This window comes from Mytilus californianus, unplaced genomic scaffold (assembly GCF_021869535.1).
Source record: "Mytilus californianus isolate M0D057914Y unplaced genomic scaffold, xbMytCali1.0.p SCAF_8, whole genome shotgun sequence".
NCBI lineage: Eukaryota > Metazoa > Mollusca > Bivalvia > Mytilida > Mytilidae > Mytilus > Mytilus californianus.
The window spans coordinates 3,730,054-3,748,633 of NW_026262734.1; the positions used below are offsets into that span (position 1 = coordinate 3,730,054).

At 32.1% G+C, this 18,580-nt stretch overlaps 1 protein-coding gene across 2 annotated transcripts in view; it reads right to left on the minus strand.

The window, feature by feature from the left end:
- Positions 1–5,608: 5,608 nt before the first annotated feature.
- The window catches only part of LOC127712277 (uncharacterized), a 29,715-nt gene continuing 16,743 nt past the window's right edge, over positions 5,609–18,580 (minus strand). For both annotated transcript variants that reach the window (XM_052218661.1, XM_052218662.1), the window contains one exon: positions 5,609–15,121. In XM_052218661.1, the coding sequence (XP_052074621.1) occupies positions 14,086–15,078 (993 nt within the window). In that variant the 5' untranslated portion in view covers positions 15,079–15,121 and the 3' untranslated portion in view covers positions 5,609–14,085. The remainder of the gene's footprint in view (positions 15,122–18,580) is intronic.

The window sequence follows — 18,580 nt, forward strand, 5'->3', positions numbered from 1 at the left end:
AAACAGTTGAAGAGTTGTAAACTTAGCAAAAGTTTCAGTCAAAAGACCACGACTGAATAGCGGAGTCAAATCATTACAGTGGAAATAAAAAGTGTCAATGCTAATACAACTGAATATCGTATTTTACCATAAGGGGTACTATGGTGGCCGAATAAGACCATTTCGCGTTTTTGCGTGTCCCCCTTTCATATTCTATAGGGCGAAAACACAAAGTCGAAAACGCGAAATTGTTTCACATCTCGTTTTCGCTTTTTCGCGATTTCGCGAAACCGCGAAATGGCCTTATCCGGCCACCATAGATACCCATTAAACGAACCTAATCACAAACTTTAACAAGTTGATGACGCCTTGAAGCCGCCAGGAACAGTTTGAGGATAGACAAAAACTTGAATATTTAGATAGTATGTCGTCTACATATCTGCAGGAATTTATCTTTCACGGGATAATTCTTCTAAGCTTATGAAATTTAGTCATCAATACATAGAAAAGGAATCGTCAAAAATACCGCTCAATACAACAGAAAATATCAAACACCAACACTCAACTCCGCCGACAAAAAAAAAATCAGACATAAAATAACATCGAACAACACACGATGTGTTAATCTTACTTGGTACAGACTAATGAGTCAAATGTGTCAAAGAAAACAGTGTTTATAGTGTATACAAATATTATCATTCATTATCATTAGAAAATCATCAGACAATGTCAGTCCTAAATAAATAAACATAGATGTTGGGTATATATCAATTAGACAGTTACCCAACACAGTGACACAAAAATCAACAGACATTCAGAGGTAAGCATATGTTCTTTAATAAAAAGTTGTTTAATACGCGACATGTTAAGCTCCAAATCGACTAATACGATATTTAGAAAATATCATGAAACAGGGTTTGTGTTCGTGCCTGCTAAACAAAGCAGCTGAAAGGCGTTTTCGTTGTTTGGCGCAAGCACTTTACCGAAATACTCAAAATTAAGACAGCAAATTTAAGTATGTTCATGGCTTTAAAATTAAAATAAAGAAAAGAACTAGATGCAAACTATTCATCAACGATATTACTGAAACTAAAGCTGCTGCGGAACATCACACGGTCCTACGATGTATTGGCTTATATGATTGCACAAGATAATATAAAACTTATAAACTTCAGATCTCCATCTAGTAAAATTGCCTGTTTAACTTTAATATAGTTAATTTTCCTTTGCTTATGATATTGTCCAGTTTATGATATTGTCCAGTTTGTGCCATTCTGGAGTGTGCATTTGTAATTTTATTATGCTTTGATATGCACCGTCTCAGATTTTAATGAATGTATTATTTCTTATAATTTTTTTTTTTTAATTCGGTGATAAATTTGTCTAAACTGTAACTAAATGTTATCCTTAATATAGAAATTTATTGCAGAGGCATAGTATAATTCCATCTGCAGGAATTATTATACAATTTATTTTCAATTACTGTAACTGATTTTTTTTTCGCAGTAAACAGCAATTCGCTTATCTATAGTTTAAAGCAACACTGTTTTTTTTTCCTGTTTTTACCTGCAGTGAAAATCTGACTAAACGTTTCATGACTATGACGTTCCTTTCTACCTCTATGATGGTTTGACGGCTTGATTTTATATTAGAAGGGCCAGAACTTTGTGTTTGGTTTCACTAACTACGCAATATTCTTTATTACAGCATTATCAATATGTTAATAATGGTTTTATTTGTACCTTTTGTTTGTTAACTATTATACCATTAGAACTACATGCTTTTCATTGCATGTTATAAACAAGAGTGGATAATACGTCAATGAGACAACAACCCAATAACACAAAGAAGCAAAAGCCAATACGGAACCCGGGGTTTCAACAATATACTCGTGTCTTCAATATGACATGCATATTATAGATGGTAACATATAATTGTGATATACGAAACCTGCAGTGAACTATTCCAAAATATTTTCAAGCTTCCATGGTATCGGACACTCGTATGCTATGTCACTCAACTTGGTGACTTTTAGACCTCCAGTTTTATTCCATGCAATGCAAAGCGCTCCCAAGAAATCAAGTCATATTTACAGGAACAAGCAACCCCAAAATAATATGTTGCATTATTTTAAAGTTCTATTTACTGAACTAATGCAACAAATGAATCCGTTATCTTAAATAATTCTTATTGAAAGTGAGAGGTTTGCTTCCAAAGAATATATATGTTATTCTTCTAAATACCTATACAGAAGTTTGCATAAGCAATAAATTTCCGTTTTCCTGTCATGATTGAAAACAAATGATATAAGAGAAGATATGCATGGGACAACCATACCGTAACTTCTAGCTTATAACCAATATCTTCCTGAGGAACACGACGGGTGCCACATGTGGAGCAGGATCTGCTTACCCTTCCAGATCACCCGATAGCATCCCTAGTTTTGATTGGGTTCGTGTTGTTCAAACGTTAGTTTTTCTATGCAACAGTTGTATTTTTATGCTCTTTGGTTTTTTTTCGTTTTTTTGTCATGGTAATATCAGTTTGTCATCAACTTTTAATATCCCTTAAATGTATTTTGACTCTTTCAGAACTTGCACCTCTATTGCAAGAGCTGCTTGAAGGACTCCACTGTAACCATATTTTATCTGAAAAGTTCACTTTCTACAGCATGACCAAAACATTGTAAGTTTCTTTGTCTCAATCGATCCTCTATGTCATAGATATAGGAAGATGTGGTATGAGTGCCAATGAGACAACTCTCCATCCAAGTAACAATTTATAAAATTAAAAGAAAACCATTATAGATCAAGGTACGGCCTTCAACACGGAGCATTGGCTCACACCGAACAGCAAGCTATAAAGGGCCCCAAAAAATTACTAGTGTAAAACCATTCAAACGGGAAAACCAATGGCCTAATCTATATAAAAACGAGAAACGAGAAACACATATTAACTACATTAACAGACGACAACTACTGTATGTTTGCCATCATCTATGAGTTATAGATGTGGGGTAATAGTATATATGGGCCATTTACAGGTACATGAATAGGGTTTTTTCTGTGTATTTCACTTGTTTCTAGAATACAATTCTGGGGGTAAATTAAGTTTGCATGGAGGTATATATGAAAATTTCTGTATATGACAGGTAATTTAATCTGTTTATATTTTATATTAGAGGCTTCGTGTTGCACAGAATCCAGCTCATTCATCTTTATTGTATTTTTTATTTCTATGTCATCCCCTTATAATATTCTGTTCCTGAAATGAAAGTAAACATATCCTATATATGTCAAATGAGTTGGTGCAACTCCTCCTCCCCCCAAAAAAAAAGTGTTTAGTTCTCATGTTTTATACCTATTATATGATACAGTGAACTATAATAATAAATTTTTAAATTGTTTATATCCACGTCATATGAACTCTGGTGGATATAGTTGTCTCATTTGCAATTATACCACATCTCCTTATTTTTATTAAAAAAAATTTTAAATTTATATTAAGCACTTTTTCTGTTCTGATTTTCTGTATCTGCTTGTATGTACCTTTTGTCAGTTTAGACATGGTCTAAAAAGGGGAAAAGTTCATACCTCATTAAAACTAGGTTAACCCTGCCACATGCCTATGTCCCTGTACCAAGCCAGGAGCCTAGTTTGTGGTTGTTTTTGTTAATTTTAATTATTTTTAATTTGTTACAAGGAGAATTAAGTATTGATGTAGATCTCTAACTTCTGACACACTCATCTAAATTTTGAATGACAAGTGGTGATTTAGAGCTTGACCTATGGCATAGAAAACATCCAGTCTACTGTTGAAAACTCTGTTGATCTATAGACATGTTTTGTCAGAGCTTGACACATGGCATAGAAAACCTCCTGTCTACTGTTGAAAACTCTATGTTGACCTATGGCATAGAAAACCTCCGGTCTACTGTTGAAAACTCTATGTTGACCTATGGCATAGAAAACCTCCGGTCTACTGTTGAAAACTCTATGTTGACCTATGACATAGAAAACCTCCAGTCTACTGTTGAAAACTCTATGTTGACCTATGACATAGAAAACCTCCAGTCTACTGTTGAAAACTCTATGTTGACCTATGACATAGAAAACCTCCAGTCTACTGTTGAAAACTCTATGTTGACCTATGGCATAGAAATCCTCCTGTCTACTGTTGAAAACTCTATGTTGACCTATGACATAGAAAACCTCCAGTCTACTGTTGAAAACTCTATGTTGACCTATGGCATAGAAATCCTCCTGTCTACTGTTGAAAACTCTATGTTGACCTATGGCATAGAAATCCTCCTGTCTACTGTTGAAAACTCTATGTTGACCTATGGCATAGAAAACCTCCGGTCTACTGTTGAAAACTCTATGTTGACCTATGGCATAGAAAACCTCCGGTCTACTGTTGAAAACTCTATGTTGACCTATGGCATAGAAAACCTCCTGTCTACTGTTGAAAACTCTATGTTGACCTATGGCATAGAAAACCTCCGGTCTACTGTTGAAAACTCTATGTTGACCTATGGCATAGAAAACCTCCACTCTACTGTTGAAAACTCTATGTTGATCTATAGACATGTTTTGTCAGAGCTTGACATATGACATAGAAAACCTCCGGTCTACTGTTGAAAACTCTATGTTGACATATGGCATAGAAAACCTCTGGTCTACTGTTGAAAACTCTATGTTGACATATGGCATAGAAAACCTCTGGTCTACTGTTGAAAACTCTATGTTGACCTATAGACATGTTTTGTTAGAGCTTGACATATGACATAGAAAAACCTCTGGTCTACTGTTGAAAACTCTATGTTGACCTATAGACATGTTTTGTTAGAGCTTGACATATGACATAGAAAAACCTCTGGTCTACTGTTGAAAACTCTATGTTGACCTATAGACATGTTTTGTTAGAGCTTGACATATGACATAGAAAAACCTCTGGTCTACTGTTGAAAACTCTATGTTGACCTATAGACATGTTTTGTTAGAGCTTGACATATGACATAGAAAAACCTCTGGTCTACTGTTGAAAACTCTATGTTGACCTATAGACATGTTTTGTTAGAGCTTGACATATGACATAGAAAAACCTCTGGTCTACTGTTGAAAACTCTATGTTGACCTATAGACATGTTTTGTTAGAGCTTGACATATGACATAGAAAAACCTCTGGTCTACTGTTGAAAACTCTATGTTGACCTATAGACATGTTTTGTTAGAGCTTGACATATGACATAGAAAAACCTCTGGTCTACTGTTGAAAACTCTATGTTGACCTATAGACATGTTTTGTTAGAGCTTGACATATGACATAGAAAAACCTCTGGTCTACTGTTGAAAACTCTATGTTGACCTATAGACATGTTTTGTTAGAGCTTGACATATGACATAGAAAAACCTCTGGTCTACTGTTGAAAACTCTATGTTGACCTATAGACATGTTTTGTATTGTCTTTTCCTATGATTTGCCACTAAAGTTTAAGCAACCAACAGTCAATCAATATTTTGGCAGTCTCCGTCCTGTTAATTTCACGTCTCTTTTAATTCATATCTAGTTGTATCGCAAAAAAAATAAAAATCTACAAACTACCACTAAGGATTCATAAAAGAAGATATAAAAAAAAATGATTTATTTTAAATAATCAGGAATCATAAATCACACAAATAACAAAACAAGAAAAATATCACAGATTTATCTACACAGGAACAGAAAGTTTTAGGTAAGTTCCTGAGATGTAAAACAAGACAATGGAATTACACTTTGAGAAAAAACAAAAATGAGTTATCTCCCCTTAACCTGTACATTTCTACATCTTTCTTCAATGATGAACATTATCAATTAAATTCCAAATGCCATAAAAGATGTTTAATAAATACAATTTGCCTATTAAAGTTAATGTTTTAAGTATATAATATCTGTCCAAAATTTAAAAATTTACTAAACTATAAACTTTTTTTCAAATTTCCATTAAATAAAAAGTATGATTTGCAGTTCAATTTAAATTCATATTAGTTAAAGTTTGAGCTGCCTTAAATTCTGATATTTATACAGATCAGTCAATAAAAGGAAATGTATGAAAAATGATTGATTGGTTAGACAAAGCCTTAAATACAGAGATTTTTCAGAAATTTATCAAAAATGAAAACATTTGGCTAGGTTGACATGCATTGCCCAAATATTAAATTGCAAATGAATAGAAAACCACAAAATGCACCTTATGTGTGAATATTTTTTGGGGCAATGGTTGTGCACCACATTATTTATATGCATTTATAGTCATGTAGCAAAGATTTATCATAGCTTTGCTATTTAACTGAATCAATCTGTCATTTGATGGCTTTACATGTAACACAGGCAAAAATATATATTTCAAAATAACACTGGAATGGTTTATTAAAGTACATATGCATAAAATATTTGAATGCAGGATAGTTGTAGCTGAAATTTTGTTTTAACTTAAATCATACCTTCCCTGTAACAAACATAAAGTAAATTAGTAGTGATCTATTTATAAATAATATGGACATAATAATTACTTCTTTAATAAGCAACTGAGCCAAGCGTGCATGATACTTCAGGCTCCAAAACTTGACAAAACATGTCACTTAAATAAAACAATTACAAAGTATCAAATCCATTGTGGTCATTTAAATCAAATATTATAGAAAAATGCAGATAGAAAATTTAATTATGGATAACATATTTCTGATAAAATCACTTTAATTAATTCTTCATAATTTTCAAAAAAGAAAAAACTTCTAAAACAGCTTTGATAATAAGACATGACACAATGTTAAGAGCTGGGTTGTCAAGATAGAATATTTCTCTGTACTTGTCTTAGAGATTTTGACTGAAATATAGATTTGCATAAAAATCTGACCAGACAATGTCATTCTTTAAGGATTAATCACAGATCCCTGGTAAACATCAATCAGACAGTTACCCATCAACACAAATATCCTATATAGAGGTCAACAAAGGGTCTTCTACAATAGAGTTTTAGATTAACATAATTTGAGCAAGAGTTATTTCTATAAATTTGAAAAATAGAAAGCTGTCATTGGAAAATGGACATGGTACATTTTAAAATAAGACAAAATTGTCAGCATCAAATTCAAGCAATTACTCTCATTAGCCTAATCAGGTTTTTAAAGAAAGGATTGATTGATTGATTGTTGGTTGCTTAATGTCTAGTGTAAAGAAAGGAAACCAAGATCATATAATGGTAAAACGTTATCATATTACCCCCAAACCCATTGACAGGAAATATGCAGAATATTATAAATGCAAAAAAAATACTCACTTCTGAACTTAAATACGCATAAAACTTATGAGTTTAATACCACATGCATTGGACACATACTGGTTCTGGGTATATCACTCATAAATTCATGACAGATTTAAATGCATCTACTTTAATTATTTTATATTGATAACTCTCAGAACAATCATAAATATTCTGATAATAATCCAGTGTTAAAAATAATTAACTGACATTCTGTCTGTATATCACATATATATGATAAAATTAACTAATAAAATATTTATATAGAATGATTTTCAAATGTGATTACTTAAAAATTCCTGGTTGAATAACAAAATTGAGAATATCGAGAGTTATTCATCTCTCAAGTTAAATTTACATTTAAAACCCATAAACTGACTAAAATCATTGTGATCAGAAAAATAATAGCTGACATTTGCATTATAAGAAAAAATTGAAGTTAATGTCATTGAATTAAAGTTACATGTATTGATTAATTATCTAGATATAAAATATTCATATTTTAACATGGAAAACCCCCAAAGATCATTAAGATAAAATAAATGGGGAATGTGTCCATGGGGCACAGCAGATGATGGCCCCGCTTGCATATAACATTATAAAGGGACATAACTCAAGAACTGTAAAAGTGACGCTTACCAAATTTGTACTTGATCTGAGTTTTCTGGTAATAAGCATTGTCTATAAGTTTCATAACATTTGGTTGAGGCAAACTAAAGTTAGAGAATGGAAGCAAAAAATTCAGCAATTTTTCCATTTTAAAAGGGGCATTAACTCTAGAACGGTAAAAGTGACACCACCAAAATTCAAACTTGATTTGTGTTTTGTGGTAATCAGCATTGTCTATAAGTTTCATAATATTTGGTTGAGGCAAACTAAAGTTAGGGAACGGAAACGAAAAATTCAGCAATTTGTCCATTTGTAAAGGGGCATAACTCTAGAAAGGTAAAAGTGATGCCACCAAAATTCAAACTTGATCTGTGTTTTGTGGTAATAAACATTGTGTATAAATTTCATAACATTTGGTTGAGGCAAACTTAAGTTAGAGAACAGAAACCAATGTTGGGACGTACGTCATAAGTACAGACGGACAAGGGTAAAACTTTATGCCCCCTCCACTACGGCGGGGACATAAAAATATTATGCAAGATGTTAAAAGTACCATGAAGTACTTAAAATTGTTTAAATGTTTCATTGAAATCAACAGTGACTAGCTAGGGAGCACTAATGTATAGGTTTATTCATATACATATTTAAGTAAACCAGTTACAGATGATAGAACCTTAGCTTTAAAATGATATATCACATAACAATTATACTATAAATTATTGTTCTATAAAAACAATCTTTTTCATTCCTTAATTTTAATGTTTGTATAGATTTCACCATGTATACTTTGTGATAAACTTTTAAAGGAACATATTATTTTTTTTAATTAATACTGGATTAAAATAAAATTGAATACAAGGATTTCCAATGGGTATTTTTTTAAAGACAGAGTACATTACAGTTAAGGAGGATTTTTTTTTACAAAAATACCGAACTCCAAGGAAATTTCTCAACGAAAAGTCCCTTAACATGTAAACTAACGGCAAAATCAAAAGACCAAACACATCAAACGAATAGAAAACAGCTGTAATATTCCTGCCTTTGTTAGTTCTGAACATCATTTCTAACACCATGAACTTTGTACTGGTCACTTTCTATGTTTAGATATCATCAATATTCGCAGGCAATAAAATCCAAAACAATTAATATGAAAGAACATTGGAACGACAGGCAAACATTTCCATTATTAAAATAATTATATCAATTCTAGCATCAAATTATATAGAAAACAAATGTGCCTGTTGTATTATTGTGGGATAAATCTATGGATTTGGTATAATTAAGTTCTGCCGTCAGATAATAAAAGATACATCAAAACTCCACGGTAAATTTACTATGTGGTTATGGTAATTAATATTGTCACATTTACTTCTTACTATTTTTATTATTAAGATTGTTCCAGAGGGACTATTTAGTTAGAATTAATGTAGCTCACAACTTAATTATGAAAGCTGGCTGCTTTCACACCCAAGAAAAATTCTTGTTCTTAAGATTAAACCTAGAATTCATATCAAGTAAAACATTTGTGTATTTTACATAATGCAGTCATTTCTTAAAAAAGTTTATTACTGAAATTGGTCCTTGATCACAGTTATCCTCCCTTGATTTTTTGTTGTCTGTAGGGTTTGAACATTTTACCATTTAGCTGGACTGATGTTAACAAACATCAGAAGTAGTACTTAAATAACCCATAGTAATTTGTAGGAGACCAATTAATCAACCATCCAAACATCTCTCAATTTGTAAAGAAGAATCAAGTCAAAGTGAGCAACTGCTTACAGAATATGGAATCCCTCTGTTTCAACATGGGACTCATTAAATTAGTCAGCAGGAAATTTTAAAGCTAGGGTACGCTGAATGTTAAGCGGTCATGTTTTGGTGACAACATTTGAAATTGGAAGTGTTTTCTAATCAAAGGTAAAAGCCAGCGCTATGGAAAGTTGGGAAGTTAAAAACGTAATACAAAAACATCCAAACACATTCATTTCCCTGTCAGGTTGAAAAAAAGATATTGTAGCAATTATATAGGTAATTTCTAAAAAAAAAAATTCAAAATGTTTAAAATGTTTAACAGTGCCTGTGCAAAAATACTAAATCCAACTTATTGTCGATCGCAATCAATATTTTCATGAATGTCTGTAACAAAATCTTTGGTGATTTATCTTTAATTTTTGTTTACTCTGTTGGTGAATTCATAATATTAAGAAGATTAAAGTCCGACATATTTGCAACAATTTATATTTTCCTTAATTTGAATTTTCCTGGGACTATTATATTAATTTATTATAATAACTAGTTAGTATAAAAGTCCCAGATTTTTCTACTTGCAAAGGTCTTTTAAGTCTTAAATAAATTGATTGTTTTTGCATTATACATACATAGAGTACATTCAGATCTATAAAAGAGTTACAAATGAAGTGTCAAATACCAAATGTTACCAGTTATAAGTATTTTTATATAACTGTCAAGTAACACCATAAATCTTGTATTGCTTTACAGTACATAACAATCACGATTTACAAGCAAATCAATTTTCTTTTACATACACTGCAACTGTGCTATCATTAATTTGTATTGACCTTCATGATAACTAAACAGCTTGATTCATGATTAACACACTGTTGAAGACCCCATCATAACCCTATATTTGTTTTTTTCTGCTTTCGTGATACTGACTCATTAACTCAATCCCCCCCCCCAAAAAATAAAAAAAAAAAAAAATACAAAAAAAAAAAAAATACAAAAAATATCTGTTTCAATTCATTTTACCAAATAATTACTAGCAGGCACTGCGTTTTTACTATTTTGATTATTTTAAACCGTTGCATATATCAACAAAGTCAATTTATTATTAAAGTGCCAATCTGCCTAAGAAAAAGGCAGTGGTGAAAACATGACAAACAAAAACCCACTCAAGTTTACATTTATTTATGTTTAAAAGGAATAATGGTGCACGAAGATAACCTTTGTTTCCTTTTCCTGTTCTGGTAATTCAAGATATAATTTGGTTGAAATGCATTAGAAATTAATAATTAAGGGGAGCTAACTCCATAATTTGCTATCATTCTAACCAAAAGTTATCTAGAGACTTCATGAATAACCAGACACGCAGAAACGAAAGACCTACCATTTCTTACTCAGGATGAGGATAACTTCAAAAGAGGATGGTAAGGTCAGTGGGTTTTTTTCTGCCATGTTTTGATTTTTTTCAAAATTGCCTGATTCTTACAAAGACGGGCACTTTAAAAATAAATTAAAACAAGAGTGCACACGCTGAAATGTCTCGCCTTCTTTACTAATCACTGATATTATGTTGAAAGTCCTAAATATAAAGCTTTATTACAACTGTCTCATAAACTTAACATTAACCAAGAAAACTAAACATTGACCAATGAACCATGAAAATGAGGTCAAGGTCAGATGAACCATGCCAGGCAGGCATGTACAGCTAACAATTCTTCCATACAACAAATATAGTTGACCTATTACTTATAGTTTAAGAAAAACAGACCAAAACACAAAAACTTAACACTGTGCAATGAACTGTGAAAATGAGGTCAAGGTCAAATAAAACCTGTATGACTGACATATAGATAATAAAATATTTCCATATACCAAATATAGTTGACCTATTGCATATAGTATTAGAAAAAAAGACCAAAACTCAAAATCTTAACTTTGACCACTGAACCATGAAAATGAGGTCAAGGTCAAATGACACCTGCCAGCTAGACATGTACACCTTACAATCATTCCATACACCAAATATAGTAGACCTATTGCATACAGTATAAGAAAAACAGACCAAAACACAAAAACTATAACCACTGAACCATGAAAATTCGTAAGGGTTCCGCGGAACCCAGTGTCTCGCCTACTTTTTGCTGTTCATCACAGGCTCAGCAAAAATGAGGAAAAAAATTGATAAAAATATTCCTCTCTATACTATCTTTTGATTGTAAGTAGCTTCTGTCCAAGTTTGGTAAAAATCCAAGATAGTTTATGAATCTAATAAATGTTTTAAAAACTTAAACTGCAGACTGTATGTAATGTTAACTGGAAGAAAAACTAAGTCCATTTATAAGTAAAATACGGAAAAAATGGAACAAAATTTCCTTCTAGATACTAGCTTTTAATCATAAACAAGCTTCTGTCTAAGTTTGGTACAAATCCAGGATAGTTTAAGAAAGTTGTTCAAATTTTAAAAACTTTAACCACAGAGTGAATGTAATGTTAACTGGCAGAAAAACTAAGTCCATTTATAAGTAAAATACGGAAAAAATGGATTTTTTTTTTTACAAAATTTACTTCTGGATACTAGCTTTTAATCATAAACAAGCTTCTGTCCAAGTTTGGTACAAATCCAGTATAGTTTAAGAAAGTTGTTAAAATTTTAAAATCTTTAACCACAGAGTGAATGTAATGTTAACTGGCAGAAAAACTAAGTCCATTTATAAGTAAAATACGGAAAAAATGGAATTTTTTTTACAAAATTTACTTCTGGATACTATCTTATGATCATAAACAAGCTTCTTTCCAAGTTTGGTAGAAATCCAGGATAGTTTAAGAAAGTTATTAAAATTTCAAAAACTTTAACCACAGAGTGAATGTAATGTTTCCTGGCAGAAAAACTAAGTCCATTTATAAGTAAAATACGGAAAAAATGGAATTTTTTTTTTTACAAAATTTACTTTTGAATATTATCTTATGATCATAAACAAGCTTCTGTCCAAGTTTGGTAGAAATCCAGGATAGTTTAAGAAAGTTATTAAAATTTCAAAAACTTTAACCACAGAGTGAATATTTGTGGACGCCGCAGACGCCGACGGAATGTAGGATCGCTATGTCTCGCTTTTTCGACAAAAGTCGAAGGCTCGACAAAAATGAGGTCAAGGTCAGATGACACCTGCCAGTTGGACATGTACACCTTACAGTCCTTCCATACACCGAATATACTTGACCTATTGCTTATAGTATCTGAGATATGGACTTGACCACCAAAACTTAACCTTGTTCACTAATCCATGAAATGAGGTCGAGGTCAAGTAAAAACTGTCTGACAGGCATGAGGACCTTGAAAGGTACGCACATACCAAATATAGTTATCCTACTACTTATAATAAGAGAGAATTTAACATTACAAAAAATGTTAACTTTTTTTTCAAGTAGTTACTGAACCATGAAAATGAGGTCAAGGACATTGGACATGTGACTGACGGAAACTTCGTAACATGAGGCATCCATATACAAAGTATGAAGCATCCAGGTCTTCCATATAATATAAAATATAAAGCTTTTAAGAAGTTAGCTAACGCCGCCGCCGCCGGATCACTATCCCTATGTTGAGCTTTCTGCGACAAAAGTCGCAGGCTCGACAAAAACTAACATCAACAAGATCTTTGATTACTTTCACATTAAATGTACAATTTGATTGTGTCTACTACCGTCAGTGTTTTGGAAGACTATTGTAAACTTAAACTCTCTCTTTCTATATTTTTTTAGAACATTTACAATTTTAAAAGGGGAGATAATTTCATCCAAATCTATAGATAGATTGATATAAAATGTTCAGTTTATGACTACATGCACATGGATGATCAAATAGTAACAAGAATGTGTGTCAATAGAACACTATGTCCCACTATCACATTTAAATGTTGAGTGAAATCTGGTTCCAAATGCTAATTTTGCATATACATGTATGCATGTGTAGTTTAAATTCACATCATCATGAGCATGTATTCTAAGTTTCATGGTAAGCAACAGTATCTTAAACAAAAACTTTAACCTTATTGATGAACCATGAAAATGGGTCAAAACCCTTATTTGATCATATTTTCAAAAAGTTCAGAACACAATGATGAACACCTGTTCAAAGTGTCAAGTAGATGTGCCAACTGCTTGTTGGTAAATTACCAAAACTTTAACATTGTTTGGAACATATTAACAAATGGACCAATGCAGTCCTAAAAACATAATGGCACCCTACTCTATAGATGAGGCATAAAAATAAAACCTTTTGTATGTCATAGATCTGACTTGACAGTTTGTATTGTTTCCATATAATCTAAACCTTTTGTATGTCATAGATCTGACTTGACAGTTTGTATTGTTTCCATATAATCTAAACCTTTTGTATGTCATAGATCTGACTTGACAGTTTGTATTGTTTCCATATAATCTAAACCTTTTGTATGTCATAGATCTGACTTGACAGTTTGTATTGTTTCTATATAATCTAAAGCTTTTATAATCTTATACTGATGTGGAATTTCCATCATAACATGTAACGCTAAACTTGCATCAGGGTTTTTTGTTTTGGACGTAACAGAATGATAATTTACAAACTGGAAGTTATCGAATTTTCTATTCGGTAAAAAATCATCATAATCTTCCATAATATCCCATGGGCCATCACCAACACCAACGACAACAATACTCAGAGGATATTCCGATGCCTTAACGATGGCCTGAATAGTTCGTGATTCCTCCGTAACTTGACCGTCTGCTATGATAATTAGTATATGATATGATTTCCGTAATTTTACAATTTCTATTGCTTTGTTTATAATTGGTTCGAAATTTGTTGGTCCACTAAACTGAAGTTTTGTTGCATATTCATTATATTTATGCAAAACTTCTGAAAATCCTTTACATGCATTTCCATTGCTATGGAAACTAAACACGTCTTCATCATTAGTTGATGCATCTCCAAATCCATAAGTAGGAATAAGATTATCATCATCAAACGGTTCAAGTGTTTGACCAATGATAGACACCACTTTTTGATATGGATTATAAATCCTTCCTGGAATGACTTTATGAAGGCACTGACTTCCGAATGTTTTGCGTCCCTGCCACTCATTGCTTGCTGTAAAATCAATGCCAATGATCAAACCACACTTCTCCAATCCTGCTCGCTTACATGCCTCACTTACTTCTGTAAAACTATGAAAATGATCTTCTATTGCACAAAATGACCTGTCGTTATATGTATGTGAAAGACCCAACAAGGCAAGTAAAGATGGCTGATGTTTTAAACGTCTTTTACGAACTGTTGCATTTTCTAATTCCTCAGATTCTGACGGTTTTTTCTCTCTCTTGTCTCTCTTTTTATAAAGCCAGAACAGAAGTATTCCTACAATATTGGCGAGACTGTACATAATAAATGCTGTAGCTGTCATGGTCATAGCTAGTTCCTTCTTTCAGTTCTAAGTTGTCATTTCTTTTAAGCTGAAAAATAAATGATAAAGGTTAGATATTTAAAGTGGAAAAAAAATAATACTTTTTGGTCATACAGCTCTTCAACTGTTTCCATAATACATCCTTGGCGTTCAAATATTCGACTTTGAGCATTCTTGATGAAAGCAAATACTGAACACATGAAATTTATACAGTGCTGTTTTCATTTTTTAAAAGTCTTCAATATTTCCAAAAGAAAGTGTGACAATGAAGACAGAAATAATCTCCTTGCGTCTCTATAGCTTACCTTTCAGGAACACAGGCACTTTTCTCTAAATTTGAAAAGGGATTGATAGATAGTTGGTGTTTAATGCCACTTTCAGCACTATTAGCTATATCACGGTGGCCAGTTTTATTGGTGGAGAGAGCTGGAGCACACAGCGAGAACTTCAAAACTTTAACAGGAAAACTGGAAAATTAGAGTCACATGCACCTGCCATGTGCAGGGTTCTAACTCACAACCTTTTTAGTGTTGACAGGCTAGTGATACAGTAGATGAACTACTTAGACCCCTCAGCCACCGTGGCCCCAAAAATAAAGAGAGATGTGGGGTTTTAAATAAATAAGACAGCAACCAAACAATGCAAAATAGCTCTCTAAATAGAGTTAACCGATTGGAAATATTTACTGCCTTAATATGACCATGCTATGAATACCATGAGCTTCCTGTAATATAGAATACATCAATTTCACATGTGGTTAGACATGTATTGACTAAATGTAATTATAGCAGCTGCACAACTAATGCAGATAACAATAAAGCCATCTTTCTTTTCCCACAAAAAGCAAATAAAACAATTTATATTGTTCAATAAAGTTAACTCCTAAAGGCAAAGACTATTACATTTTCCTGCTAAATCTTTAGTTCTATAAAAGTCTGTCAACCTTCATTATAATTAATAGCCAAATAATATTTTGGTCTTAAATAAATTTTAATTTAATGCCTCCATTATAAATTAATGGCAAAATCAATCCTTCAAAGCCATTTATTGATTGCTGGAAAATTTCTTGGTATAATCATTATAGTCAAAAGTTTACAATTATAAAATTGAAAATGCAGTATAGTTTGATAAGGAAAAATAACAAAAACATCGACCTCCAAGGAAAACAGAAATGTAAATAGTTACATTTCATCTTTAAAATCTGGGGGGCCTAGGTGGCCAAGTGGTCTAAGTAGTTCTACTACTGTAATCACTAGCCAGTCAACACTGAGGTTGTGAGTTCGAACACTGCTCGTGCGGGTGCACTCGACTCCAATCTTCATTAACTAGGATTGTCAGTTTTCCTATCGAAGGTCATGGTTTTCTCCGGGCAGTCCGGCTTCCTCCATCAATAAAAACTAGCCGCCATAAAATAGCCCAAATGTGGCGCTTAAAAAAGGTGTTTAAACACCAACAATCAATCAATCAATCTTTAAAATCTGATACATTTAGGCTTTTCTTTAAGCTTGAACAAGTGAAACTGCAAGCTACTGCTCACTGATGATACCCCAGCCCAAATATGGATAATTTTAATAGTGTTAAAATATGTAAGTGTTCGGTAAACAGGAAGTTGTTGAGTGATGAATCTGAAAACGCATCACACGGTATAGCTGACTTATATAAACCCTGAAACCAAATTTCAGAAATCCTTATGATGTAGTTCCTGAGAAAGATGCGATGAAAAATATTCATGAGATGTATGGACGGACTGACAGATGGATGGATTGGAGAGACAGAGGTAAAACAGTATACCCCCATTTTTTTAAAGCAGGGGTATAATAATAAATCTAATTTACCGCCATAAACAACAGTTTTCCAATTTCTTTTTTTTTCATGCCTGATTAAGAATTTGGAACATGTATATAATTAGTTTATATAGTTCTGATGCTTCTTATTCATGCGACATCAATAAAGTTCCATGAAGTAAATGAAGCAGCAGAGTACAAATCAAAGGATAATCAGCATTACATCAACTCCATCAGAGGGATTAAACACAATTCTCATCATGTCAAAACTTACTGATATCTTAAAGTTCAAAACTTCAATTTTCTCATTTAATTTCAAAAGATTGCAATTTATGTTGGAAGTGAAACATTTGCATGCTTTTATCCTTTAAAAGATTAGACACAAATTCTCATCAACTTTGAGAAACATTAATTTGTTAACCTAAATCAATCTATAAATGTTGAAGTATACAGTCAGAGACTTTACAGTAGAATAGATTACATTGGTACTACAGATTCAGAAATTTTTGCGATGTTTTCATCATTGCAAAAATTGTGACAGGAAAGGTTTTATAAAATAAAAATGAACATTCTGAATTTTGATAGGATTATGTGTATGCAGGAATTTTTAAGATTGACAATTTGTGACTGTTGTATTATGACAATTGCAATAATAAAAGCAGATAAAAAAAATTCTGAATTTCCAGTAATTCAAATGTTATATCCAAGAATGAATTACATTTTTCAGCATTAACGAAAAACTGAAAAAATGACATTTCAAGTACGATTTTTTATCCACAAATTTTTTTTTTTACTGTAAAAATTTCCTTTTAAGTTAATGATATACACTAGAGATCGAAAATCAAAGTTTCTCATGACTATTTTTTTACTAAAATCCCACTGTGTTTTTGTATCAATAAAGTGGCCTATTATGGTTTATAATGTGTTAATTATTTAATCAATGTCAACACATATTTAATAACAGTGCAGTAGACTGGATAGCATCTATTTATGGATTAATATTGTAAACGACAAACTTAATTAATACATATAAATCATGTGATAAACTTAATTGATACATATAACTCATGTTAGTTATCAATTTCAGGAAACCATCCTCAATATCTTTTGTTATCACTAATTATTTAAATGCTGTTAATTTCTTTCCTATCATCACTGTGAAGAATACTGTTCTAGACTATGTTTGGTGTTAACAAATTCCACTTGTTATATTTGTACAGAATGGTCAGACAAGAGATTTGACCAACTTATCAAGCTTATGACTATACACCTTATCGCTATTTGGAAATCTGCGCTGGTTGAACTTTTGACGTCATACAACAATCACTTTTTCATTGTGGCGTCAAAATTTTACGGGGAACCTTTGTGATGGCCAGTAATGGCAGACAAATAGCGATAAGGTGTATTAAAATATGCATTTGAACTTAAAGCAGTGACACTTTCGCCAACAATAACAGTAGCAGGAACAATTTGATTGCACCATATGTGCATTTGGACAGTTGATAAATCTCTTCAGTGAAGCTTGAGGCCAAAATATTTGAACATAAAGACAAGATTTTAATTCTATAATTAATCCACATTAATTGGTTCTTGATTCACAGTATAAACAGGTTTCAGAGAAAGAAACCACACTTTAATATTTTCTTTGCATAATCAATAAAGCAATAAACTCATTAACAAAAGAAGCAAAATCAAATTGAAAATCTGTGGAACTCCAAAATAAC